The sequence below is a fragment of the Balearica regulorum genome, chromosome 1, assembly GCF_011004875.1.
Source record: "Balearica regulorum gibbericeps isolate bBalReg1 chromosome 1, bBalReg1.pri, whole genome shotgun sequence".
Taxonomy (NCBI): Eukaryota; Metazoa; Chordata; class Aves; order Gruiformes; family Gruidae; genus Balearica; species Balearica regulorum.
In genome coordinates, this window is record NC_046184.1 from 120,244,745 (window position 1) to 120,271,442 (window position 26,698).

The window sequence follows — 26,698 nt, forward strand, 5'->3', positions numbered from 1 at the left end:
CTCAGCTCCGCAGAGCCCTCTGTGCTTTCACATCACCTCTCAAACCCGCTTCCCGAGCATGCAGGTTTTGGTGCACATTTTAGGGGTTTGCATGAGGACTGGAGCCAGAGGGGTGAGTGGGCAGAGCCCACAGGATGGGAGCTGGTTCACACCATTGCCTTGGCTTGCTCCAGGGCATAAGCTGAAGTCAACGGAGGTAAACTGGTGGAAAGTGGTGTGGGGAACAGGTTTCCTCCCAGACTTGGGGCAGCTGAGTTCAACCTGCCAACTCAACTAGGGAAAAGAACTCCAGTGATACCAGGCGTGCATTTATGGTAGGGATGGTAGGGTCTGGGGGGGTTCTTTTTTCTTTTGGTAGAGGTTTGTGGGATTGTTTTTGTACGTAAGTAACGACTAAACTTGATATTGCTGTTGGGTTGTTCTGTATGTTTGGGGGGGGGGGTTGTTTGTTGGTTTTTTTTTAAAGAAAGTGGCTAAGATTTGAAAGAAGCAAAGAAACACCTGTAAACTTGCAGGCAGCAGCCCAGCTGGGATTTCAGCAAGTCAGAGACCAGCGCACAGCCAAACAGGAAAGCCACCCACAGGAGACCTTCACAAAACAGTAATTCATAACTACTGCCTTAGTGCTAAGTTAGGACTCCCATTTACCCCTCCTGCCCCTGTTTCACAGGGACAAATACCCACTCCAAGACAGGCAGCATGTCATGCAATCCCTTAGTTGTTTGGGTTTTTTGGTGGTTGTTTTTTTTTTTTTCCCCCCAGTGCTAGCTGTGTTGCCTTCTATGCAATGCATAGCTAGTGCCTGTTATTGTGAAAGACTCATGGAAAATAAAGACTCATGAGTGTGGCCTCATGTTTAATTAGAAGCTAATGTGCTATTATTATTAGGCACTGAAGGAATTTACTGGCAAAGCAGTGCTTGAGCTGTTTTTAAAGCATTTTATAAGTGTACTTTCCCCTTACCTAGCTGGTATGCACGACCTTTATTAGGAGGCACAAGGCTGCTGTTACCTGTCTTACAGCTCTTTTGCAGTTCAGGCAAATACTGCTGGAATTACAGTATCTCAAATCTCACTGTTCGGAGGACTTTGAAATAGAAGGGTACGGTGTGTGCTAGGCTAGGCCAAGTGTTTAATCACAGTGGCACAGGACTTGAGAGACTAAGTGGTCTGTGGTTGAATTTGCTATGAAGAGAGACTGATTAAGCACAACTTAACATGACAACCTTATTGGTCTCAAAAGAAGTTGAAGGAAGCAGTAAGAAAATTAGTTTTGTTTGTTTAATGAGAAGATTCACTGTCAGCACCTTTAGGAAGCTTGCTAGGTCTGCCACGCTCCACTAAGAGGTATATTGCTTTGTAACCTCCATATGTTGGCATGAGCATGGCTTCACCATCTGTTTTTTTAATACAGTTCGTTAGGCAGTCAGTGAACTGTCCTGAAATTCAAGAAATTGAACCAGGGGAGCTGCACACAGGTAGACAGAGGTACCTCCTTGGAGCCAGGAACAGTATCAAACAGCAGCAGGCTCCCTGCCCCCTCTGCAAGTACCCATCCCCCTCTGGTTATTACCCTCAGCCGTTACCCTCGCCACTGGCAGGTTTTTAGTGAAGTATTGACTTTCATGGGGCTAGATTCACACAGGAACTCTTTGACTCCTAAAATCAGCTTCTGAGGTAGCACTGGCATTCATATCACTGCTGTTCATATCACTCCCATCAGGTATGTGCAAAAAATGTCTCGAGCAGGAGCAGCTTTCCTGTCAGGGGAGGTGGAGCAAAGCATGACACTGCTGCTTGCTCTGTGGCGTGCGTGGTGGGAGCACACCACGAAGGAGAGGTGAGGTCCCTGTCTGGGCAGCAGCCCACGGGTCAACAGGGAAGATGCAAAAGAATTTGACTTGGCTTCAAGGTGGGGAAGAAAACTAAACTCCCTGAACAGCTACAGCATAAGAGGGAAGCATCAACATGTTACACACATAAAGGCTAGGTTATGTGGGGTTTTACTCTGTAAATTTATTCTGTAAATAATAACTCCAATTCATTCAAAGCTCCTTACCTTCCACATAAAAGCTAAGGGGAACATAAAACTGAAGACAGTCTTACATATGTCAACAGTTTGGGCTTCAACATCATTAAACACATTACAGTTGTGTGCTGCTGCTGGTTAAGGGGTTTTCACTTGTTTTAACAACTACAAAATACAGGCAGATATGGAACACAATCTTTTATTAATAACAGATCACATTTGAACTTTGAAAAGAGTGAAATTAAAAGGTGTATTAAAACATACCCACTCTAAGCAATCTATTTTCTTCAGTAGAAAAAAGCGTACAACAGCTAGAAATACTATATACACAGTATATCAGTCTAGTAGTCATCAGCCCCTCCAAACATTGTTTCACAAATTGGTATAATGGTGTTAGAATATACCATCCAGTTACAGTCCAGTATGAATTTTAGCTTTTGACTTTTTCATTTAAGACAAACCACTAAGCACCTAGTTCAGCTTACTGATCTTAGAATACATACAAACACTGTATACGAAGATACTAGTGTTAAGCTTTTACTTCTGCTTATGTATTTTCTGGGATCCTGCCTTGTTAATAAGTCTGCCTCATCGATTGTGAGTACGTGGAAATCTGTAATCAATGTCTCCATTAAACAGAGTACCTTCTGACACTGAAACATGATTAACTATATCTTAAATAGCCCCTTCCTCATCTCTTGCATTAATTTCAAGCAGATTTGTGTTGTTTATTTTATGCTGGAGGCTTTCAGCCTAAAATACAGATCACTGCAATAAACCAGGAATCTGTGCTTTTTTTTATTATTATTTTGAGGAAAATAAAAAAAGCAGAATGTTAGTTCTTAAATTAGTTTGGCACATTAAAAAAAAAAAAAAGCAGGGGGGAGAAACCCACAAATGGCATCCTCTCACAACATCCTCGGGAGGGGAATGTCAATATACAGACAGGGCAGCCACACGCAGAATGACTGACACAGACCACAGCACAGCAGACTCCAGCTGTTAGCCTTACATTTGGCCTTAGTCTGCGTGCACTCTCACTCGCACACTCAAACACAAGTAGCTTCTGCTGGTTGCACCTCAGTCCATCAGCTGACGCCGCTGATGAGCGGGTCACTGCACAATTGGAGAAGGCCCTCGTGAGTCAAGCTCCAGCAGCCTTCTTGCACCAGGTAGAAAGGTAGTGAGTTCTGTACCTTTTGCTTAAGTCTCACTTAACAACACAGTAACCGAGCTATTGCTGCTCTGCTGAGCAAGCTGTACCAGGGTCTGACACGTGGGTCTCTGCACGTCAGCATGCGCCCCATGGTTCAGAAGAACCTCAACTGTTTTTGTGTGCCCTCCTCGTGCAGCCAGATGAAGAGCTGTCAACCCTTCACTGTCAGAAATGTTGATATTTTCTGAACTGACAAGTTCTTCTACTACTTCAGAGTGCCCGTTTTCTGCAGCAAGATGTAATGCTGTCCTATTTAAAGGGCCTCTGGCTAGAACACTGGCCCTTTCATCTATCAGCAACTTTGTTGTTGCTAAATGGCCGCTGCGGGATGCCAAGTGCAGAGCCGTGAATCCTTCTGCTGTTGCTGCCTCAATGTCTGCACCATGTTTAAGGAGCAGCCTTGATGTGCTTGTGTGGCCTGTTTCGGCAGCTATGTGGAGAGCAGTCTGCAAGAGTGCATTCTGTATGTTGACATCAGACTCCAGGTCTATGAGAAGGCGAGCGACACGGTAGTGTCCCCGTTGAGCGGCCAAGTGTAGCGAGGTCCTTCCATCCACGGTCTGCACATTGACGTTTGCACCCTGCTGTTTGGCCAGAAGTTTTACGATGGGGAGATGACCTTGCCAGGCAGCATAGTGCAGAGGCACCCAGTCATCCTTTCCTTTGATGTTCACATTAACGCCTCTTCTCAGCAGGATCCGCACAATATTCTCTTGGCCATACTGACAGGCTATGTGGATGGGGGCTCTGCCTTCAAAATCTACCTCATTTAAGGATGCATTCTTATCAAGCAGCATTTTGGTGCTGAAATCATCCCCGTTTTGGGCAGCAAAGTGAAGAGCAGTCCACTGATCCTCATCTTTGGCATTAACGTTGATTTTCCTAGCCATAATCAGCTCCACAATGCTTTTAACTTTCTTCTCAATGGCTATGTGAAGAGGAGTGGATCCTTTCTTGTTGGTGAGGTTGGGGTTAGCATTGTACAGGAGGAGCCATTTGACACATTCTTCTTGACCAGATTCAACAGCCAAGTGCAAAAGACTGGAGTTCCCATCTAAAACAATATCAACATCTTGAGGCTGGAGGATCTTCATCAGCTTGCTGGTATCTCCGGATAAAATGGCCTCTGTGAGCTTCCTCTTCTGTATGTCTGTAGTACCAATGTCTAGATGGAAAAAGACACCATCACAATTTTGACACCTGTTAAACCTCACTTGCCCATGACTACCATATCTGGTGGCTTCAGCAATGACTTGACTGGGAAGAAATCCCTCCTCACCCCCCTGCAGTAGTTTCAGAACAATTTCAGGTCAGATTTGGAGCTCCAATTGCTCTTATTGTGTTTCTTGTGAAATGAAGAACAAAGGATGCTGTGGTTGATCTCTCTGCACTAATCATTGTTCACTTAACTGGAAAATAGATGCCCGTTTTTTTGCAGCCCTGGACTGAAAATGGAGGGGGATGTGCACAACGGGGGGGTCTTTATTACACTGTTCGTGAGAGTTGCTGAGAAAATGGCTTGAGTCTTAAATAAATAATTAAAAAAAAGGGTGCTCAGACTTGGGCTTAGGGTAACTGAAAAAGCCACAAACTCAGCTAACCTGACTGGGCATTGGCTTTAGTCCCGCTTTGAGCAGGACGCTGGAGTAGGTCCTTTACATGACTGATTCTGTGATTGCTACAATGGGAATTCAGGTCACTTCTTTTCAAAAGTAAATGAGATTTATTATTTCTCATTAGATCATGTTTGGGAACCACCTCGTTTATTCTATTTTTTTTTTAAATAACTACCTCCAGTAAACAAATTTGTAGTGCTGACAGCAAGAGAAAGCGAGGCTGACAGTGATTTCCATAATGCTATTCTTTATATGTCTACTCTCCAACCCACTGACTCCCATACCCCAGGTCCAAACAACTACACACAAAAAAAACCCCCAAACCCCAAACCAATAACAAAGAAAAACCTGACCATTACCTGAACTCTCCCTTTCAAAGGAAAGGGAAAGGGAGCCTCTGGATGAAAAAGCTGAATCTACAGATGAAACTCCTGAAAGCCGCTTGTCACTGGAGGCAAGTTTGGACTCAGAAGAGCTGCGGCTGAGATCCTCAGGGCCTTCCATAGTCTGTGAAATCCCCGAATCCAGCTGGGACAACAACTCTGAGAGACTGTAATCCTTAACTGATGGTAGAGCAGGCTCCTGTTTCGGCTGGGGTAATGCAGACATCCCCTTCAAGAGAAGCACACAAGCATTTTAGAAAGGTCAGTAAAGAAAACCAAGCATGAGGCCTCACAGGAAGAAGTAGCATTATGTTGGTTTGCAGGTAGTCTTTAAGCACTGTTCTTATTATATGAAACCTATGAATAAGGTCACTGAAAATTTTCGGATGCAGGGGAGCACCTTTCATCAGTATTCACACAGCCACTCAAGCCGCACAGCTCTTCTGTCTACAGCGTTTTTTAAGATCAGTCACACCCACATAGTTCTAGCCTTTATTTCCTAACTGTCCTGCTCTCCCTCAACAGTCTAAGATCACTTGCACACAGTCCTGCGCCGAGGTTTTCCTGAGTTGGTGCATGCATCTGCTGTCACTTTTGCATTCCAGTCCTTCACCAAGACCCACTTCTACCAGGCAGGAAGGTGCTCAAAAGCAGCAAAGAGAAGGTCGCTTGGGAAGTTACAGGTCACAGAGGAACCTGTTCCTTGCAAAACCTAGTGCGCTTGGACAAGAGGTGGAAAGAGAAAATACCTCAGACTGCCGTTCTGGGGAACTCTTGGTGTCCAGGTCCTGAGTTGTCATTTCTTTCGTTTCATCATCTGGTTTTTCACAAAGGGCTTCTGTTTCTGAAGTGATTTCTTTGAAGAAAGCAAGAGAGGGTTTTTTGGTTTTTAATAGGACACTTTTCTGAGATGCCCTGCTGACTTTCTTTATCATTGGAGTTTAATCATTAGCTTTGAGATGCTGTGGGAGAAAGACTCCAATTTTTACTATTCCATTAGCACCTCATCAGTAGGTACACGTGTGTAGCTAAGCAAAGAGAGCGTAGGGCTGACTGGACAATTCATTTTCACATTCAGACCAGACTGATGTTACGTGGTGGCTACACGGCAGGACTGTGAAATGGGAACCAGTCTACTGCTGGCAGACTTAAACATACATTTTTAAAAAGATGGGATTCCTCTTCTCTTCAGTCTCCATACCTCATTTGGGCAGGAAGAGAGGAAAGAGGCAAATCTCTCCCATTAACACTAAATGAAGCTACCTGGAGATAGCACTTGCTACATCCTTCTACACATCTGAATTCATAACAGGTGCTTTGGGCAAGTTCAAGCCTTTCGCCAGAGTTGCCTTTTATTGACAGAAAAATGACGGTGCAAATTGTCTTGTTATAAGAAAACAATTTCTCAGCATACAACAGTAAATTTCAAGAGCCAGGTCCTTTGATATGGTGAAAACCCCACCAACTCCAGCTTGGCACATGCCCTGATACACACAATCAGAAATGAACATAATTTCTGGCTAAATAGATCAACCAATTCAGTACAGGTCTTATTTCCAATGTGTTTACGTAACGCTGTCATGGTCAGACTTGTCCCCAGATAATCCCTTCCTCCACAAATGAATAAGTGGCCTGTATCATTGTCTCTACCATACAATATGCTCTATTTATTCTGTCACAGAGGTTCACAGCATTTACCCCAAGGATTAACAAGAGTCCTGAGCAATAATGTGACTCATAGAAGAATAAATGGGCAGCCAAGTTACGAGGAAATCTTACCTTGAAATGTTGGCCGTTCACCAGGATCATCTTGCCAACATTTTTGCATCAGTTTGATCAAGTTATTACATGAATGAGGTCTGGATTTGGAAACAGCAGGTAGCTCTGGGCGGTGGCCTTTAACTACTTTTACCATAATATGTAAAATGTTGTTTTCCTCTGTAAAGCAAAAGCGCACAAATTAAGATCTCCCAGCAAAAGGAATGATTTCTCTTTTGTCTACGAGCTTTAACAGTGTTATTAGGCTGAATCTTGGTTTTCATGCATTTTTTCTAGATTTAGAGTGCTTTCTTTTATCGACAGGGATATTCTCCCACAATACATTTGTCAATGCAGCAACATCTACTTCCCATGTATCCATTAAAAACAATGGTCAGTGACTGTGCTCTTCTTCCACCCATAAAAGACACAGAACCAAAGGAAAAAACCAAAACTCAAACAGTCCTTTGCTACCTCTCTTTGGATTTCCATATCTGCTCTAAGAAAACTGAACCACAGCTTTTACTTAGACCAGGTACCTGAACTTTTCGTAAAGGTGAAGGAAGAACACAGATCGAGCAGCGCAATAATGTGGCTCTTGACTCTGAATTCAACCACTGGGCAAAATGGGATCTCTCACTTGGAGAAAAAATAATAGTAGACTGGAACCTGTTCAAACATGTTTGCTATACATAGGCGAGTCATACATACAGGAAAAGTCATAAAGCATAAATAGCTGTCTGTTGATCGGTACATTTACTGTGGGGTGGAACAAGGCTTATTCTCACAGACAGCTGCTTTTTTTTTTTTTTAAGAACAAATCTGTACCCACAATCTACAAATAAACTACAGGCCCTCTCTACAGAGAAGCTGTTTCTGAAAACAGCACAGTTGTCTGCCAGTTGGCTTTGCTCTGCGTTCTTCCTCGTTGGCCGCAAACATGTCAGAAGTCTGCGCAGGCCACATCTAATCTGAGTCTGTACATCAGACTCCAGCAGAAGCAGAAAGGTGCAGGCTAGGGCTCCCTGTGGCAGTACGGGTTCTGCTTCCACAATGTAGGACAACGGAAGACTTTACATTTGTGATCAGAGTTTGAGAGCTTAAAAGTGTCTGCCACACAAGACTGTAGGAGTTTGGAAGACATGCGTGTAATCTGGGGCTGGTGGGGCAGGCAGCGTGAAAGGAAAAAAAATTCCAACGCAACCCACAGTGCATCAAACTTACCTGCAAAAGGTTTCTTCTGTGTGAGAACTCCCCAAACCACAATGGAAAAGCTACAAATAAATAAAAAAATAATAATTCTAGAAAAGCTTTTGAAAAATAAGCAAGTCAAAAACCTGATAGAAGTCTAATTTATTTTCTTAAGCTCTCTTTCCTTGTCCTTCGCTTTTGCATCTAATTCAGCTGATGAACACACACACACAGAGCAAGATGCAGCCAAGAACCATGATTTGAAAGTCTAGTTTTTGCAGGGAGGAACCTGAGGCAGTGAACATAAGGACTTGCTGGAGGCTGCTGAGTTCTTGGTAACATTTACCAACTACTCCACACCAACACTGACAAAATCAGAGAGCAGCAAAGCATTACTGTGGATTTTATTTAATACTTCTACCCTGCAAGACAACTTTAAAAAAATACATTCCATTTAGAATATGACATATCTTTTAATCTACAGCTATGATTTCCTTTTCCTAATAACCTTACCATGAAAGAAGAACCTAGTGATGAAATCCACTGAAGATAGCTAGGAATTTTGTCACAGACTTGAAAAGTAGGTCAGGTTGTACCTTTTGATGGGGAAATTAAAGGTGGGCAGAGTGCCTCCCATGCCAGTTGCTAATAAATAAGTATTACTTAGAGTGATAGCACTCAAGACTCAGGATCAGCTGCAAGTTTCTTAAAAGGCCTATAAAGGCTTTGCAAAAAGCAAAGCAAACATGACCCTTTGCAGGATGAGGCTCAAACTAGATTTAGGGGTTTCGTGCTTAATTAGGTTTTATAACCAGTAAAAGAGGGCTCATTTTACAGTATTACTTAAAGTGCTTTTAAGTGTTTTCATAGTTAACTGACCTGTACACATCATGTTTGGTGTCAAAACACCTGTTTTTCTCTTTGATGCGCTCTGGGGGAAGGTATGCAATTGTGCCACACAAGCCGTCCATGCTGATGTCATGAGAATGGGACAAGCCATTGCACTTTGCAAGTCCAAAGTCAGAAATCTGCAAAAAACGGAGGAGGAGGAGGGGAAGAGAAGTGCGTGCTACCATTAGATTTTGGAGGCGTTAACTTTCTGTAAGGAATGATAGATGTAACAGGATGACCCAACAAAATACAGAAATACTGAGCTAAGAAAACATCTCTGAAAGCATGACGCTATGGTAGGCTTTTCTTTATGGTTAAGCAAAAAAAAAAAGTAAGCAGTTTTTTTGCAAGCAGCAGCATGTTAGCCCATTACATGGCAAACACAACAGTCAGACAATTTATTGTAATTTAAAACTAGTCAAATTTAGCTAGTGCAAACTACACTTTAATGTAATTATTGGTCCTGCCACCCCCTTTCCCTACATAACCTCACATTGTATGTTATGTTTAAGTGTTCTGAACACGTGTTTTCAGTCCATGAGCAGTAAGTGCAAGAGAATTGCTCTTTCAGGTATCGGTGTTACACTGACCATGCCAACAAGGACCGAGCCCAACACCAGAGGCACAAAGTGTCAAAAAAACCCCCAAACCCTAAAAAAAAACCCAAACCAAACAAAACCAAAAAACAACCCCAGAAACCCAAGCATACATCAAAAACCCACACAGGGAATTCTTTTTGGCAACTAGAAGACATGGCAAGTAGGTGCAGTGACGCAGTGAACACAGCTGAAATGAACAAAACAAGTGACAGCAAGTTCATAAAAAGGAAAACACACCTCCACTTTAATTTGAAGTGTCAGACAAATATGCATTCATTTGCTCTCAAAGGCATGCCAATCATCAAGCAAACAGATAGGCAAGGAATTTCCTTTGTCTTACTTATTTCCAACTGGTCAAAAATGTCTATTATGCCAAGTGGAAATTTCAAGAAAAGTCAAGCCTTTTTGGACCACTCAGCTGACTGATTTTTGTCTACATGTTAGATAAGATTTCCTCCTCACTCACCACCACCACCACCCCGCAAACAGACTTATACGTTCTTTTTATCTAATAAATACTCAGGTTTTTCAATGACTCATTCCCCCAGCACCCTTTTGATCTTCACAGCTTCTCCTTTGAGAAAGTTCTCCCTCAAAACAACAAGCATAATTAAAAAAGCTGCTTTTTTTTTTTTTAAATATGCTCCAACTTTACACTTTCAGAAGTTTCTCTCTAAAGATACCACAAAGCTAGTCACAACATGCATCCGTTACTGGAAAGGGAGAAAACCGCTGCCAGCTTCAGCCTCCTGGACTACACAGCCATCACTCTTCAAATGCTAGGAATCTCCCTTTGCCATAAAACGTTCAAAGCCACCCACACAGCTTCAGGAGGAACTTCTCCCAGGGACAAGGAGCTCAATAGATGCATTCTCAGCAGCTGTACCCTAGCACACAGGTATATCCAACCTGTTGTCCATCTGTATCTTAAATCTGTAGGGTAATGTGGGAATCACAGAATGGTTTGAGTTGGAAGGACGGTAAAGGTCATGTAGTTCCAACCCCCCCTGCCATGGGCAGGGACACCCTCCACTACACCAGGTTGCCCAAAGCCCCATCCAGCCTGGCCTTGAACACTTCTAGGGGGTTCAAGAATGTTTGAGTTCATTCGGAATTAAAAAAAAAAAAGGGGGGAAAAAAAAAGCAAAAAAAAGCAAAGTCATGTGGAGGAATAGTTTCTCGTGCTCGTGGGGCTGCACTCAGAGGGGGATTGCTAACCTCCTCAGCAAGCCAAGCACTGGAGTCCAGGAAAACAACAAGTAGTCAAGAAACCTGGGTTCACAAGCCAGCTAACCCTGGAAAGAGCTGAATCGACCGCCCCAGGAAGTGCTGCAGGAGTTTGGGGCGCTTAGTGTTCCACAGGAGAACAAAAGCACAACCCCAACACCGCACAAGCCTGTGGTGTCAGGTTAATAAACGAACCGACTGTTGCAAGTCTGAACAGATCCAACTTGGCTGGGCGCTGCTATCCTTTGATTAACGTGAGGCAGAGGCTTGTATACACCTCAAGAAATCCATATGGCATGCAGGCATAATTAAAGTAATACACCTTCCTCTTTGTCTAAACAATACCGGGTTTCCTACCATGTAAGTTAAGAAAAAAAGATGAAATACAGAGAGCACAGTGACACTCCTTTGTGGAGCCATCAGCTATGTTGCGTGAATCCAAGACTAGAGGCTAAGAGAGGAGGCTAAGCACGCTAGATAGAAAAGGTCCCAGTCGGAGCCTACAAACCAAGAAGCAGCTAAGGTACGTGATGCAGCCATGCTTCCCCCAGGCGAGCATGAACTTTACCTTGTGAACCTGTCCCTACCTACCATGGAGGACTAGGCTTTATAGCAATCAATAGGAAATTCTTCCATAGAGCAGAGCTTCAATCATATCAAATTCTGCAGAAAGCTCTGGAAATTGAAGAATTGTTATCTTCCAGGCTGCGACAAAAGAGTAAGATTCTGCAGACAGCTTTTGTGGCTTTTATTAGTTCCTTTAGGGTAAATTTTCCATGCTGCATAGGGTACTTAGTCATGCAGTTTCTTTTAACATCAGTGGGAACTGTGCAGTGGGTGGAAGACACAGCCATTTACCTTAACCTATTTTGCCTTTAAATTGCTTGCCAGGTACCTAGCGCTGCAACACGAGGCACCCTTGCTGGTGAAGGTAGTGAAAACGGAGCACCCTTCCCCGCTTCTTCCTCCGCATTCCCGCTAGCTCTTGCAGCCCACCCCAGGATCTGCCCTGCCCCACGATCCGACAGAACCCGTAATCTCACTCCTCACATCAGTTATTTCAGGTGGGTCCCATCATGCTTCAAAAGCATACCTAATATCAGCAGAGTTAAGAGGAGACATGGAGGCGACAGACTGCTTCATGCAAAACACGCGGTGAAGAGGTAGGAAGAAGAGGAAAAAAATCATTGGTCAGAGCCCACGCAGACAGTGGGATTGTTCATGTTCAGGCAGCTCGCTCCGTCTCTGCTCTTTAAAGGTCTGCGTGAGAACAAACACGTGAGCGGTGACTGGGGAAGGGAGCTGTACGTGTTTTCCTGCCCGCTTCCCAGCTACGTTTGTTTTACTGAGAGATTCCAAGAGCTGAAGATAATTTTTTTCTTATTGTTTGTTTTAAATTAAGTATGCTATGCACACAGGCCTTTCTCTGCTTGTGTCATTTGTGGATGTTTCCATCCTAGTTTATAAAAAAAAACCAACCCAAACAAACCACTCACTTGCAAAGTTTTAGATGCTTGACTTAAGGGGTTTTTTGAGAGTTTTTGATGTTGGTTTGTTTGGGGGGGGTATCGTTTGGTTTTGGGTTGTTTTTTGTTTGTTTTTTTTTTTAAATAGTAGATATGCTCACATAACTGCAATGGTTACTAAAGTCAGCTGGTCCCAAACACTGCAGGGATCTAGCTCCCAGGAGCAAAATTAGTGCTTGGAAAGTGCTGTCAATGATGACTCCCAACAGGCCAGCCTGAAGTGCACACTGAGCTTCTGATGCTGCATGTCATTTTGCTGCAAATAAGACTCAAAAACCCACTGCAATGGACTCGGGGACAGAGTTCACCAAAAGGCTTTCTTGATCAAATAGGTAACAAAGCCATCAGATTAATTTTTAATCACTGCTGGCATATCCAGTATTTGTCTCTGTCCAAAGTCTCTGCACTTGGGGTATTGAGAATGCCACATTTGTCTACAGGGTTTTTGGGTGTTTGGGGTGTTTTTTCTGGGGGTAGGGGGGAAAGGCTGGTTGTTTTAGTTTTCCACTTTAAGAAATGCCAGAAGTTTTTAAGAGGCTTACATAGGTCACAGATTTGGACTACTAAAAATTAGGAATAGAAATTCATTCCAAGCGTAGACACAATCAGCATCTGCACTTCAATCATATGTCTTCGCTTCAGTGTTTATGAACACACTTCAGTTAGCTACTAAAAGAAGTCTTTCTGAAACAGATCGTATTTCCATCCTTTTCCAACCTGCCCTGAAACTTTAACTCCTCAAAACCTGTTTCAGGTGTGAGGTTTGTAATGCCCTCTGCAGGAGCGGCAGAAACCAAAGCTACGGTCAAACATCCAATTTAATGCATCATAAATCCACATTACCATAACAGGGATGGTCTTGTTCCCTCCCCTGTGCCACCACAATTAGATCAATTAGAGAATTGATCAAGGTGAAAACCAGCTTTGGTGGTTGGGATTAAAGAGTCAAGAAACAAGGGCCCTACATGGAAATCTTGATCAGGAGAGGTGGGAAACAGGGAGAAGGGACACACAAAACAACAAAGCCTCTTCTCATTTCTAATAACAGGAGAGCATTTGCAGCTCATATTTAAAAAAAAAAAAAAAAAAAAAAGTGGCTGTGTTAACTACATCGGCTAGGCTAATAAAAAAGAGACAACCGCTCTTTACCAGCCTGGCCTCTGGGTATTACTTTGACCTACAGTTAAAGACCTACATTAAGAAAGAAGCTTTCTGATAAACAAATTTGCCGTCTGACTAGGTTTCTTCTAAGTCCACACTCAGAAATTTTGCAGCCTCTTCTTCAGTTGAAGCAAATAAAGGTGCAGACCACAGATACAACCATCAGCACAGCACAACACAGCAGCAAACTTCACTCTGGTTTAAATTGGAGCACTGGGGGGGGGGGGAATAAAAGCAACTACAGTGAGTTTAAAGCAGCGCACAGCTGAGACCAACTCATCGTGCTTCAAGTTCTTTAAAAACAAATTCTGAGTGATGAAAAATAGCTGATGGGATTTGCCTCTCTGTGTGTACCCACACATATATACACATGTACGTGTGAGTGTGTATATATACACATCTATGTGACAAGATGAGAAGATGCAAAAACCAGACTGGATAGGAAGAGAAACAAGAAATTCCATAAAATGCTTTTGCCCAAAAGTATTAAGTTGCAGGATGACTTCATTTCAAATACCTGAACAGAAAGTAACGCTCTTAACCATGAGATACTGAAGATAAGAAACCTGGGACACAGCAACAGAGAAAGCACTCGGGCATGGTAGCTGGCAACAACTTAGGGTACGAGATTATTGCATGTGCATGGGAGTGTATTCTCCTACCGAGGGCCCTGCAGAGAGATCACATCGGATCAGGGAAGGAGAAAACTAAGATCCTGCGAGGGCAGCGCTGGAATGTGGCATTGCTTCCCCAGCGCCAGCTCCCCGCAAGAGATTGCCACATCACAGGGAGCTCAGGGGAGACATCCAGAATGTGTATGGAGGGCAGGAGAGCTGAAGAACAAGCTCCTAAGACATGGTCCAGTTAAGCAAAAATTAGGTGTTAGACAGCCTGTAAATACAAAGGCTGAATGTATGGAAGATTGGAGAAAAGGGCAGGGGACGTCTTGTTGGTACAAATATTAGTAACAGGTTGACATTAAGGGGGGAAAGAAAAAAAAAAAAAAAGGCAGACCAATCCCTGCTAGCAAAGCCTGCCTGAGCATGGAATAATCTTTCGAAGGAAACCACACCGCTGAAGGCAACCAAGACGGAGCAGGACATGGCAGGGAAGGGAGCTCCCAGCTGAGGCTCCTGTCAGCACTGAGCTCCACCACCACTCGCAGAGGAGGGGGCGTGCACGTGTCCACCCATCCTCCGAGAAACAGCAAAGCCTTACCTTGCGTTGTACCTATTATATACCTATATTTAAAACCACCAAGGAATCCCCCAACATGCCTTTGAAAAAGTTAATATCTGTCTATCTATATCCCTGCTCAGTGCTCAGGCTAGTCCCATCCTCTTAATTATCCTCCCGAGAACAAAATTCAGCACACGCTTATGTAACACACAGGAGACAGCTTTATGATATGGAAGCACCCACTTGATGATCAGTTCTGTACAGCAGCACTGCGTTAGTCATCATCCTCACTTGGGGTTTTTACAGTAAGTGTTGTGCTCGTAAAAGAAGAAGGGCGTGTTTCCATTTAACCAGCAATACGGCACAGAAGCATTTCTAGCGTGCTCCACTGGAAGACTGTCTGTTTCCTGGCTCAAGGGCAAACAGTTTATAAAAGTCCTCCCTACCTCCAAACTCTTCTTTTGCAGTCTGCAACTTCTCTTCATTCACCTTAGGATTCTATTAGGGACAGGTCACCTACTAAATTAATGCCAACATTTAAAAAGTAAAAACACTTCAATCATCAGATCCATTAGCCTTCCAGCAAGAAAATGTACATTAAATCAAGCTGCAGGGTCTGAAAATTAATTATAAGTTTCAGATCACACAAAAAGAAGGTTTGGGGCCACATTTTTAAAGTGAAGGCGCCTTACAGAATACACACATCTCGTATTTTGCATATAGGTTCATATGTCTGCTTTGCTGCTTGGAGGGGTTTCCAAGACGCCTGCAGATGTAAAAGACTGCTGGCTGGAAAAAGATTTGGATTGGACCATTTGTTTCTAAACTTAGTGGAAAGGGTCTGAAAACCTTAATGAGCAAGTAGCAACAGCTTAGGTATGCCGACAATGACCTCATCAGAAACAATTTTTTTCTGTATGTTTCGCACTTTGCCCCCTTGTATTACATCAACACCCAATATAGGCTATGCAGTAGGCAGAATATCAGGCAGCATTTCAACCTCCTGAAACAGTGAGAAAAACACAGCCTTCATATCTTGCCTCGTGGATGAGTCAAGAACGAGGAATTTAAGAAGTTATGCAAGCAAGCATAAACTTTAGGTAAATAAATACTTCGTGAAGGCCTCTTGGCACTAACACGTGAGAATATACTTTCAACAGTTCAGATACTGATGTTCTGGTCATAATACCATGGACGACCTGTAGATGCCTCCTATCTCAGAAAGAAAAACCTTCTAAGAAGTAAACTGAGAGGCCTAGTAAAAAAGCTGAGACAGTCACAGGTGTGATTGTGTTAGAGGCATACGCCTCTTATGGCTCCAACCCTCTCGTGACATCAGAAGAGATGTTTCATTTCATAAAAACATCATTTTTTAGATTAGTACAGGCCAAAGCCATTTGGCCAGTTTGAGGGGGACAGGAAAATGGAGAGCAGATGGATGATGCCACTGATTAAAATCTATGACTACTTGCACTGAGTTATATCGGCTAGCCAGCATGATTAATCCTGCAGTTCTAAGGTGAAGAGTTTGGCCATTGATTTGAAAACGGTCAGGAAAAATACGTATTTCACCCTCTTTCTTCTCCAGAACAAAGGATCAGAGAGCAAGCACAACCTCCTTAGTCCAGCTGTCAAAACAGAACCTCCAACAGAGAAGGCCAACAAGTTTTGCTAGCTTACTCTGGAAATGGATAATGAAAAGAATTTCATGCTGACACAGCCACAAAAATTTCCTGAAGTGATCTCTGGTATGCCTAAGCAGTCAGGACAGAGATACTTCTTCACTGTATGCTCTGAGCAAATGAAAGAAGAAAATGAGTTGCCTCCAGGAAGGCTTCTCTGGACTCCAGCTGTAAATGAGATTTGGGTATTCAGTGGAGCATACAAATCCAGAAGGACCTAGGCAGAACAAGGTTACCACTGGGAGCTGTGAGAGTGGCATAGACAATTTAGAGGTTCACACTGCTTTTCTCTCCGTGTTCTTATCTGCCTCGTGACCTTACTGCAAAAAAATTTATAGCAGGACCCATGACGTCTCAAAACCAGAGTTAACCACACTAGCACCCGCCTAAAATTTCAGGAAGGTTCTCACAAGCTCCCTAAACTCTACCTCTATTTATGTACCAAAATGGTGCATAAATCAGGTAGACAAGTTTGAGGATTGGAGTGGCTGAGGTGCTGAGCATTTTTTTAATTCAAAAGGAATGCTGTGGGTTTCTCTCAGGCCTTTGAGTTTGGCAGGAGCCATGCAGAAATATCCCAAAGTGGGTCCCTGGCACACAGTGCCCGGTGCGTACCTTGACATGGTAGTGGGCATCAAGCAGGATGTTTGCAGGCTTGAGGTCCAGGTGGAGCAGTGGAGGGGACATGCAGTGCAGGAAGTTCATCCCCACAGCTGTCTCGTGGATGATGCGGAAGCGCAATTCCCAGGGCAGAGGTTCTGAAGCCAGGAGCTTTTCCAGAGACCCCGTTTCCATGTATTCCATGACCAAGCCAACAGGCTCTTTACAGATGCCATAAACGGGAAGGATGTAGCGAAACTTTGCCATTTCCATCTTCCTGGCTTCTTCCAATAACTCCATGCGCTCCCTGAGTAGAAGAGAGCAGATGGTGAAGGATGGGGTAGCTGTTTCTCCTCCCCCCAGACAGGCACAAATCATTTCTTATGAGACCGAGCACCACATTTCACGATCATCACTTGGCTGAACCACGCTACATCTCATCAGTCTGTACTCCAGGCATATTTCCACATTTACTAACTTTGCTTTATGCTTCTAATGGTAGGCAGCTTACAGCTGCTGAACCACAGGCGAGTTGTACACTTCAACAGTGCAAACATCCCCAGCGTAAAGCCCGTCTCCTCGCTTTGATGTTTATGCTGTGCTGTTCAGAACAAGGACGACACATGCAGCGCCCAGATTTACCGCCGCTGTAACTCCTTGGGCTAAAGTCATTAACTTTTTGTGAGTCATAAGACCGCGTTAATCAGGAGCGAGCACGGACAGCATTGCTTCAGCTGCTCTGCCAGCGCAGGCTGTCAGCGCACAGACCCAGGCCTCAGGAGGGGAATCCACAGGACCCACCATTTAGGGGAGCGAGCTGCCTGCTATAGCTGGGGGGACACAGCAAGAGCCTCCTTGTCCTCAAAACCCAGATCTGGCAACTCCGATGCTATGCTCACTCGGCTCCAGCGGATGCCGAAAACTGCCAGCGCACCATTTTTGGTGATGTAACAGGCCCAGCGCCGGCACACATAATGAGCACCCCTGGGTTGTTTACAGGTCACTTTAGCCTGACCCTGCAGAGCACTAAGCGTTACTCAGTCCGAGCTGCAGCCTCCCAGGTCAAGACCCTTAATTGCCATGCCCTCCTTCTGTACCTCACACACAGCCAACCTGCTGGGAGTCGAGTTTGAAAGAGGAAACAAGGGTCCTCTCCTCAGGCTGACTGCACCCCCAAAGAGGAGCCACGCCTGACAGGTGAAAAAACCTTCAGTCCACCAAAATCTGCATTATTAGTGATGATGGGCAGCACCCAGAGCAGCTCTGGGCCACAAGTATTGATGCTTCACTGTTGCTGCCACTCACAGGTTCACAAAAAGGGACACAGGTCAGACAGATAACATTTCCTGAACAGACCCTCTCTTATTACACGATAGCTCTTGTAACGTACCCAAGGCACGTACACTATTTGATGGAGAACAGTACCTGAAGTAATGGGGCAAAGTTTTAACACCAACCCCTGGTAAACAGAGAGTCCTACTTCAAAAGAAAAAAGACATTGCTTTGGCACTGGGAGACATCAGGGTTTACATATAAAGTGAGCACATTCACAGCAGCCACAACTGATGGAAGATGTTTGTACCATCTGCAAGGCAGAAAGCTCTCTGTCATCCGGCCCCCTCCACCAGTCCCCAACAGCTCTGGAAAACACCCCAGGAGTGATCCTGACCCAGTCACAGTTTGTGCCCCATGCCATGAACAAATGATGCCAGTTCCCACCCCTATTGGCTCAAACTTTTTTTTTTTTTTTTTTATTTTAAAGTCCAACACCAGCTAGAAGCAGTCTCAGTTTCTGAAGAGAGAAACACCCAGTCCAGCCTTAGTGCAGTTAAGTCTCCCCCCCGATGCCCCAGTGACCCAGGGGACGGTACACACCACCCACACTGGAACACGGCCTGCAAGGGACCCTCAGTGCTCCCACATGGGAACAATCTCAGGAGCCGTCATTTAGCCCTTAGGCTCCATGTTCGGACATTCCCGTGACTCCGTCCCCTTGCCCTCTGCTTCGCCTGCTGTGGGCAGCGCAGAGTTGACGTTCCCCAGACGAGGCTGGGAACGCGGTCTGCTGCCTGTTCCCCACCCGCCATAGCAGCCTGCAATAACCCGACGCAGTTAACATTTCACGCTAGGGGCGAGTCTAGCCTAGCAAGAAGCAGCAGACCTATTTCAGAGACAAGATGAGGTTGACAAATGGTTTAAGAGGGACGTACACACTGGGAGGGGAAAAAAAAAAAAAAAAAGATAAGGGAAATCTTTTCTATTAACCATGTTGGCTCCTGCTGCTCCCTACAGCAACTTTCTTGTGAAATAATTGCCTTTGTAGACAAGCACCTAGTTTGCTCTTTGGCACGCTGGAAGGGAGCGCCTATGAATAACACAACCAACTCCTTGCCCCCAAGCCACATGCATAGCCAGCATAATTCACCAGGCTTCGGCGGGCTGAGCACTGGAGTCAGGGATGTAAAATACCTGTCTGAGCCCTCCAAGGCAAGGCAAGAACCCAGCAACAGCCAAAGCCTAACAAGAACCACTAGACTCCCGGGGAAGGAGTTCCCGGGCTAACAACAGCCTCAGAGAGCATCACCGAAATCACAGGCATCAGCTGCTTGAAATGGGGCATTTTCCCCAATGAAAAGAGAATTTCCAGTTTCCGAAAAATGAAAAAAGCTCCCTTTCTGCTTGGACCAGGCCTAGTTAGTGGAGTGAATTAACTGACTAATTAACAGGCAAGTGCCCTTTATCTAATTTGCCTGTTTAAATACCCCCCCACACCACCACACACACACACACACATATGCACGCACACCCCCCCATACAACAATCGCCACCTTTAGTACTTTCCCATAGCCAGAGAATTCAGAACTGAATCAGCCAGTGATCTGGTATAGCCAGGGAGAACAAGTCAGTTTTCAAACACAGGCCCCTCTCACCTTCAGAAAACCAAAAAGGAAAAAAGACAAAAGAACTAAAGAGAGCCAAAATACAATTCAGTCATTAGCCAAGTGCTGGAGTGCACTTGCATTAATCCTGTTAACACAAACAGCTCATTAAAGCAAGATGTCCCCCATCAGGCAAAGATGAAAGGTCTTTCCCTTTCCTTTTCCCTTAGCCAAGGCCCTGTTGGCACTCAGCACAATCTTGGGTGTTCTCAATGCGCCCATCAACTCAATATGCAACTGCTAATGCTGCCACAAAGGACGGTATCCTTCAAGTTCACATTTAACAGATCAAAGTATGGGATGGAGAGGGGGGAGGGTGTTGTGCTGCTCAGTTACTGGTAGTGTTTAGAAATTACTCTTCACTATCACCCAGAAACACTTCCCTCCAAAGTGGAGGAAAAGAAAAGCTCCTTATGAGGTTTCTCAGTCAAGAGGCATGGGACTAGGCTCTGTTATAATAGAGTTTCTTATTTAACACCTACACGATTAAAGAGTCAGAAGTCTCTTCTCTAAGCACTTTGGCTCCATTCTCCTCCCCCTCCAGTACTATATCCTAACATTATGGTAATAAAAATTAAAAAAAGAAAAAGCTTGCACACAGGACAGCTGAGCTCATATAAATCATGGGGTGCGTACACTTTCCCTTACAACGGTATTAGAAGGTGGGGAAACACACATCAGGAGATCTAGCACTGGGTTCAGTGCCAAACAGCATCTCTGTCAGAGAAGTCGTCAGTGACAGATCATCCATTTTTAAAGCAATAAGAAATAATACATAAATGGGGAACCTCTGACATCCCCAAACCCACTGTCTGCTTCCGCTCAAAGTGAGACCCCGAACGGACGGGGCTGCATTCTTTGGATTCTCCTGGAGAGACAAGGGACGTACTCCTGCCCACTGCCTCACTCCCCGGGGACCAGGGCCCAACCCCTGTACCACCAACCCTGACACAAGAACAGCAAGAATTACGGCTACACCTGCATTTGCATATGTATCCAATCTTTATGCCCTAAAGATAACACTGTGTTATAAAAATACAACTTTAAACTCACAAGGCGGATGGTCCTTGCAGTTTTATATTCCCTCACCACTGCCATCACATTTCCCTAACGGAGTCTGAGACAAGGCGGTTAAAGTTGCTCCAGAGAAGCTCAAAAAGACCTGAAAACCTGTAACGGGGCCATTTGTGTGAGCCACCTGCAAACACAGAGCAGCCAGGCTTCTCCCAGCCCAGGGGAGATGGAGATCCAGCCCTGCACAGCCACGCTGCTCCCCACTGGGGAATAACAAACAGCTGGCAGTGAAGATGGGGTCCACAAAACTGCAACAGCCCTGAATGTTTTCAGGGACTCTTTTCATTTGCATCATGGCAGATATTTAAGAGCACACAGTGACCTCTGCTCTGCAGGGTACGTTTAATGATCTTCACACTGCTGATCCTCAGAGAAGAATGGGAATAAGAAGAAAAGAAAAACCCCTGCATGGTCAGGGCAGAATATGTGGTGGGGAGGGAGAAGAAGGAAAATCCCTTCTTTCAGGTTAACACAGATCTCAGCTCTGCTAACAGATCTCTGCTGTATAGCCCTGGTACAAGAGGATTAAAAGGTTCAACCGGACAGCTAGGTTAACCCCTACACTTTAAGGGGCACAAGGCGAGTATTAAGTTCTACCTACACATCTAGAGATCGCCAGAACAGACATTCATTCACGTTTGTTACCTAAATAAATGCAGTATCTGCTAACAGCAAGGCATTTCTAAAACCTCCTAAATTTTTAAGTCCTACTCCATTCCTTGATCCAGGTCCTGCAGAAGGAGGCATGTGTAGGGCTTTGCTCTTTTTTTTTTTTTTTTTTTTTTTCTTATCAAGAAGGCAGACCTTTCCACCTCCGCACCTTCTAGTCACCCCCACCAGCTCACACTTCCAGTGAAGAACCCTCTCTGGGAACCATTACACCATTCATACTTGTTATAGTCTGCGCATTTATGTTCAGCTATAAGAAACCCACAAAGTCTTCCAGGTTGTTCTCGGAGCTCCCCACCCTTTTTCTCCAGACCATACTTCCATTCTAGCCAACCGGGATGAAGAGAAGAGGCTACTTTGTGTGCTCTCCACTGCAAGTCCTGGGGGAGAGGATCCTCCACCTTTCTGGGTCACGCACTCTTTTCTTCAGGCTTACGTTGAACCTCCCCAACTTGAGAGCATCTCGAGTCACATGCGGGAAATGTGATCTCGGGAGACAGAAAGTGGGAGCAAATAAGGTGTTAGGAACGGAATTTGGCTCAATCGCCTGAGAGGGCTTGGGCTTAAAGGTAAAACCCACTTCTGGCTGTACATTTGGTTTTTCTTCTGCTTGAGGCCACTTGGCTCTGCGCTGTGATAATTGCCAAGGGAATTACTCCAAATCTCTGACTGTCTGCAGAAACACAGCAAGAGAGACTACAGAGTATTACCGCCACCGAGCCATTACAATCAGGGTTTTAATGTGGTACCAGATAAATAAATAAGAAAAAACCTCTGTGTTTTTCAGTTAATATTTCCAATACCACTGGTAACTCTTCCAACTCTGCTGCTTCACAGTGTTCCAAGAAATGGCTAGTCAAGTTAATCTCCTGGATTAGCAATCTAATTATACAGGCTTGTTTCAACCTGTGAACTAAAGAGGTGGTGGTTTATGTTGTCTGTGCCCCCCATCCCACGCCGCCATCTGAATGGCACAGCTTCCTTAGAAAAGTTGTGGGTGAAAAGTTTCTTAGGCGGGGGGGGGGGGGGGGGGGGGGGCAGGCAGCATTGCCAGCTACTGAAAGGGCTTTGGTAGAAAAGAACCTAAGAACCAAAGGAGAAGCATATACAAATTCAGCTTAGCTTTATTTTGCAGAAGCAGCCGTTTCAATTTTTAGTTAGTGTTCCCCTTAAGCACCTGAAGCACAAATTCTGCAGTAAAACAAGTAAATTAGTGTTTCAAGGATCAGTTTGTTGAAATTAAGCAGGAGCTGTAGGAGCCCCATACCCTCAAAGTTCCCAAATTCTCAAGGCATTTCTCCTTACTGCATTGCACGTTCGTATGGTCTCTCCAGTATCTGCACGCCTCATAGCCACCTGAGGGACAGGTGGCTCTCTGTTGCACATTGAGTATATCAATACAGAAATTCGGTAGCAACTCTCAAAATTAATCGTTCATGTTAAAATAGGTGACAGCATCCTTTGTCTCAGACTGAAAATTAACTTTTGAGTCAATTTCTAGATGTATTCTGCAAATGAAAAGTATAATGTGTTCTAGCTTATTTTTATGAGATGTTTTAATTTTAACTGCAAAATTGGTCAGCTACAGTACTATTTTGATTAGGCCTGAATAAGCATCAAGTCTGAAACCTACTTCGAAGTTTTAATGGTAGGAGGGCTTGTGGGTTAACCCAGTGAAACACCCTCTGCAACTTCGAGGTCTTTTCTGTTGTTATTCACAGACAGCACAGTTACCCTATGCATATATTAAACTCTTCCTCTCCCCTTTTAAAAAAGGGACATTTTATCTCATTTATTATACTATATAAGCCATGCCTACAGCAAAGTCAGCAATTCAGATAATGGGCAAGATGCCCCACTGCCCTTGTAATCTTGTAGAAGACAGGCTTACAGACATTTTCAATCTTGGGCCAACTTATGTCTGTCCCTCCTCCCACAGGAACCACAACAAGGGAAACCTTTTGTGACCAAATCAACCCACACCTCAAAAAATGAACTGCAGAATCAGCTTGTGAGTTGGCAGAGATCAAGATGGAGCTGGAAAAGCTCCATGAATGCAACTTGGCTGTATTCATCTCCCTCTGCAGATGCTGACCTGCTGGGGAATCACTGCTGTCCCTCAAAACAGAAGGATGATTGTAAGGATGCATCTGCCAGCCTTCCTTTCCTAGGAAAGGAGAGCTGCACTCGATGGGCCCCCATGGCACACAGACCGCGTGAGCACAGCGTAGCTGACTGTCCTCCACCACAGGCAAGTGAGCTGGAGGGGGTTCTCACCATGCGTTATCTTTACCTGCAATACAATACGGCTCCACACTGGACTACCCAGTGAGGACTCAACCCGGGCACATGCAGGGAGAAGCGCTGGCCCTGAACTGAAGCTGGAGAACGTATTTCCCAGCACGTCTCCTTTCAGCACCCGCTCCCGCAAGACAGCACGCCCGCAGCTGCAGCACCCATGCCCCAACACACCCCCCTACATCAAGCCTGCTGCTTGCCCTGCCAGCATTACCGCGTGGGAGTCACAACTAATGCATCTGCAAATGCAAGCTAACGGGCTGGCTTTTTGCAAGGTAGGGATACGACTGGAGCGAGACACGGCAGGCCTGAGAAGCTCCCAAATCCCATTTGACATTTCCACTCCTGCATTTCCCATTCGGGACTGCCTTCGATGACCTTTGGAGCTGCAGCAGGCGTAACGCTTTAGCACAAGCCAATACACGCACGACCAGGGCAGGGCAAAATGCTTTCCGAATGGCTCCGAGGGAATAAGTAAGACCTACACTGCAGCCGTGCGGCGGCTCTTTCCAAGCCTGTTGCATGTGGCTAAACGACATAGCTTATTCTTTGAGGGAGGCCAGACCCATTATGTACGATATAACTAAAGGTGTTGGTCCGGGCTTCGCTTAAGTGTGACAAAGGCCACGTTTGCCTAGGGAATATTTAATTGCACGGCTGTCTTTGCTGCGTTTAGTCAGACCTTCGTACCCGTTGTTGTTGCTATTGGTAAACAGGGCTGCAGCTACGGTGCTCCCGCCGTGTTGGCGTGAGGCTGGGTTGGTTTGTTCTTTTTTTGAGTACGCTCCCAAGATCCGTAACTGTGGGCTATATCACTCGCTTTGTTTCTTAAAAATAAGGTGTTGCAGCAGCCGGGCGAGCAGTATTAGCATATCGTTTGGTCTCGGAAGCGTTTGGACTGCTGTTAAGCACGGTTAGCTACACTTGCATGCCTTGCCTAGGCTGAGCCAAGAAAAAACAAGGGGGGAAAAAAAAAAAAAAAAAAAAACCCTGACAACAGTGAAAGAATTTTTAAAAATCTCTAAGCTCCAGGGCTATGGAGTGGGAGCCCTCGGTCGCCCCGCGGCTCCCCGGCTGCGCGTACGCGCAGCCGGGGAGCCGCGGGGCGACCGAGGGCTCTGAGGTGCTTGGAGAGGGTTCCCCCCCCCCCCCCCCGGTTCCCTCCCTTCCCCGTCCCCATCAGCCCCTTACTTCTCATCCACATGCAGGCTTGGCGAACACTTGATGGCGAGCCAGGTCTTCCAGTGAAGATGACGCACCTTATACACCTGCCCGAACCCCCCCGAGCCGATTTTTTCCCAGCTGCCGAACTCGTTCTCCTCGAAAGTTTTCAGCAACCCCATAGACCACGGCGAACCGCTCTCCCGAGCCATGCTTGCTCTTCGGCCGCAGCCCGACCGGCACCGCGGTACGTAGCGCGACCGCCGCTGCCGTCACCGCCCGCCCAGGTGAGTCAGGTGTGTCGGGGTGGCGTCATTTCCTGGGACGGGTCTGCCCCCCCCCCCCCCCCCCGCCCCCGCAACGTCGCCGCTGGGAGCTGAGTGTTACGAGCGCTGTCGGGAGGAGGTTGTGCCCCGGACCGGCTGCAGGTACCCGGGTCCCGCTTCCAGCCGGGGTCCGTAGCGCCGTCTTTGGTCCCTCAGAGGCGGCCAGGATGACCCCAGGGCCAGGTCCTGGCTTCCCCCGACACCTCCACACACACACACACACACCCGGGTGGGCTCTCTCCAGCCGCCCCTCTTCTCTCCCGGGCAGCAGCAGCAGCAGCCGCCCCGAAGCCGGGCAGCGGGGTGCAGCACGCGTGTCCAAAGCTCCTCGGGCAAGGGGCAGGAGGGGAGCGCCACGCACGGTGTTTAATTAAGCTATTAAATAAAGGGGAGGGGAAGCATCAGCAACTGAGTTCCTTCCTTTTCTTCTAGGCAAGGGCCCTGCTCTGGGAACCCCAGCGGGGCCGCGTCCCTCTGACAAAGGAGGATAGACCCGCCATCTGCGCGTCCTGCTCGGGTCTGAGAGACTCGGGCCGGCCTGCTCCGGGTGGTGGAGGGCAGAGCCTGTCCAGGCACACTCCAAAGCAACAAGTTTTAGCCTCTGGGAAACTGTACTGCCAAGAACTGATACATCTCTGGGTTTTGGCTGCCCCTGGGAGTAGGAGCTTGATGATCCCAGCAGCAGATTTCAGTGCCTGAATCCTTTTGTGGATGTAATTGCAGGTACCACGGGACTCGGACCAATGGATGAAGAGTCTTGACTCTGTTACTGAGGTGCTGCAGTTGGAAGGAAGGAGTCGGCAACCTTTGGTATGTTACGTGACAGTGAAGAGGCTACTTGGATCTGCATCATGACCTTCACACCTATCACATGTCCAAAGGTTAATAAAGCCCGTGTTTGTTATAATGAATATCAGACTCAAGTTGATTGTTCTAGGCAGTTAGCATATGATCATTTAATCTGGTGGATTAGGCAATAGATAGAGGACAATGTGTTTTAAAGCTAGGATAATAGCAGGAGTCAGTCTTGTCTTTGCAAAGATCCATTTAAAAAGACTCTATAGAGACATTTAATTACTTTTAAAAGACATGGGACACCAAGACTGTTCTCAGGGCTTTAGCCCACATGCGTTTGTTCATGCTTCATTTACTCCAGATTAAACTAAAGCATTGC

General features: G+C 45.6%; 1 protein-coding gene across 1 annotated transcript; it reads right to left on the reverse strand.

Moving 5' to 3' along the window:
* Positions 1-2,213: 2,213 nt before the first annotated feature.
* RIPK4 (receptor interacting serine/threonine kinase 4) lies at positions 2,214-25,487 on the reverse strand. The gene is made up of 8 exons (XM_075772525.1): positions 25,229-25,487; positions 17,073-17,364; positions 9,072-9,220; positions 8,226-8,275; positions 7,023-7,181; positions 5,993-6,099; positions 5,220-5,472; positions 2,214-4,409 (listed from the first exon to the last, which is right to left on the reverse strand). Exons 1-8 carry the CDS (start codon positions 25,408-25,410, stop codon positions 3,232-3,234), a joined length of 2,370 nt encoding a protein of 789 aa, XP_075628640.1. The 5' UTR covers positions 25,411-25,487; the 3' UTR covers positions 2,214-3,231.
* Between the last annotated feature and the right edge of the window lie 1,211 nt (positions 25,488-26,698).

Excerpts from the sequence above, each read along its gene's own strand:
- RIPK4 (XM_075772525.1), bottom strand. The coding sequence starts at position 25,410 with ATGGCTCGGGAGAGCGGTTCGCCGTGGTCTATGGGGTTGCTGAAAACT. Across the intron at positions 8,276-9,071 it reads ACCAAACATGATGTGTACAG|CTTTTCCATTGTGGTTTGGG; the intron begins GTCAGTTAACTA and ends ATTTATTTGTAG. Across the intron at positions 4,410-5,219 it reads CTTTGAAAGGGAGAGTTCAG|ACATTGGTACTACAGACATA; the intron begins GTAATGGTCAGG and ends TTTTCCATCTAG.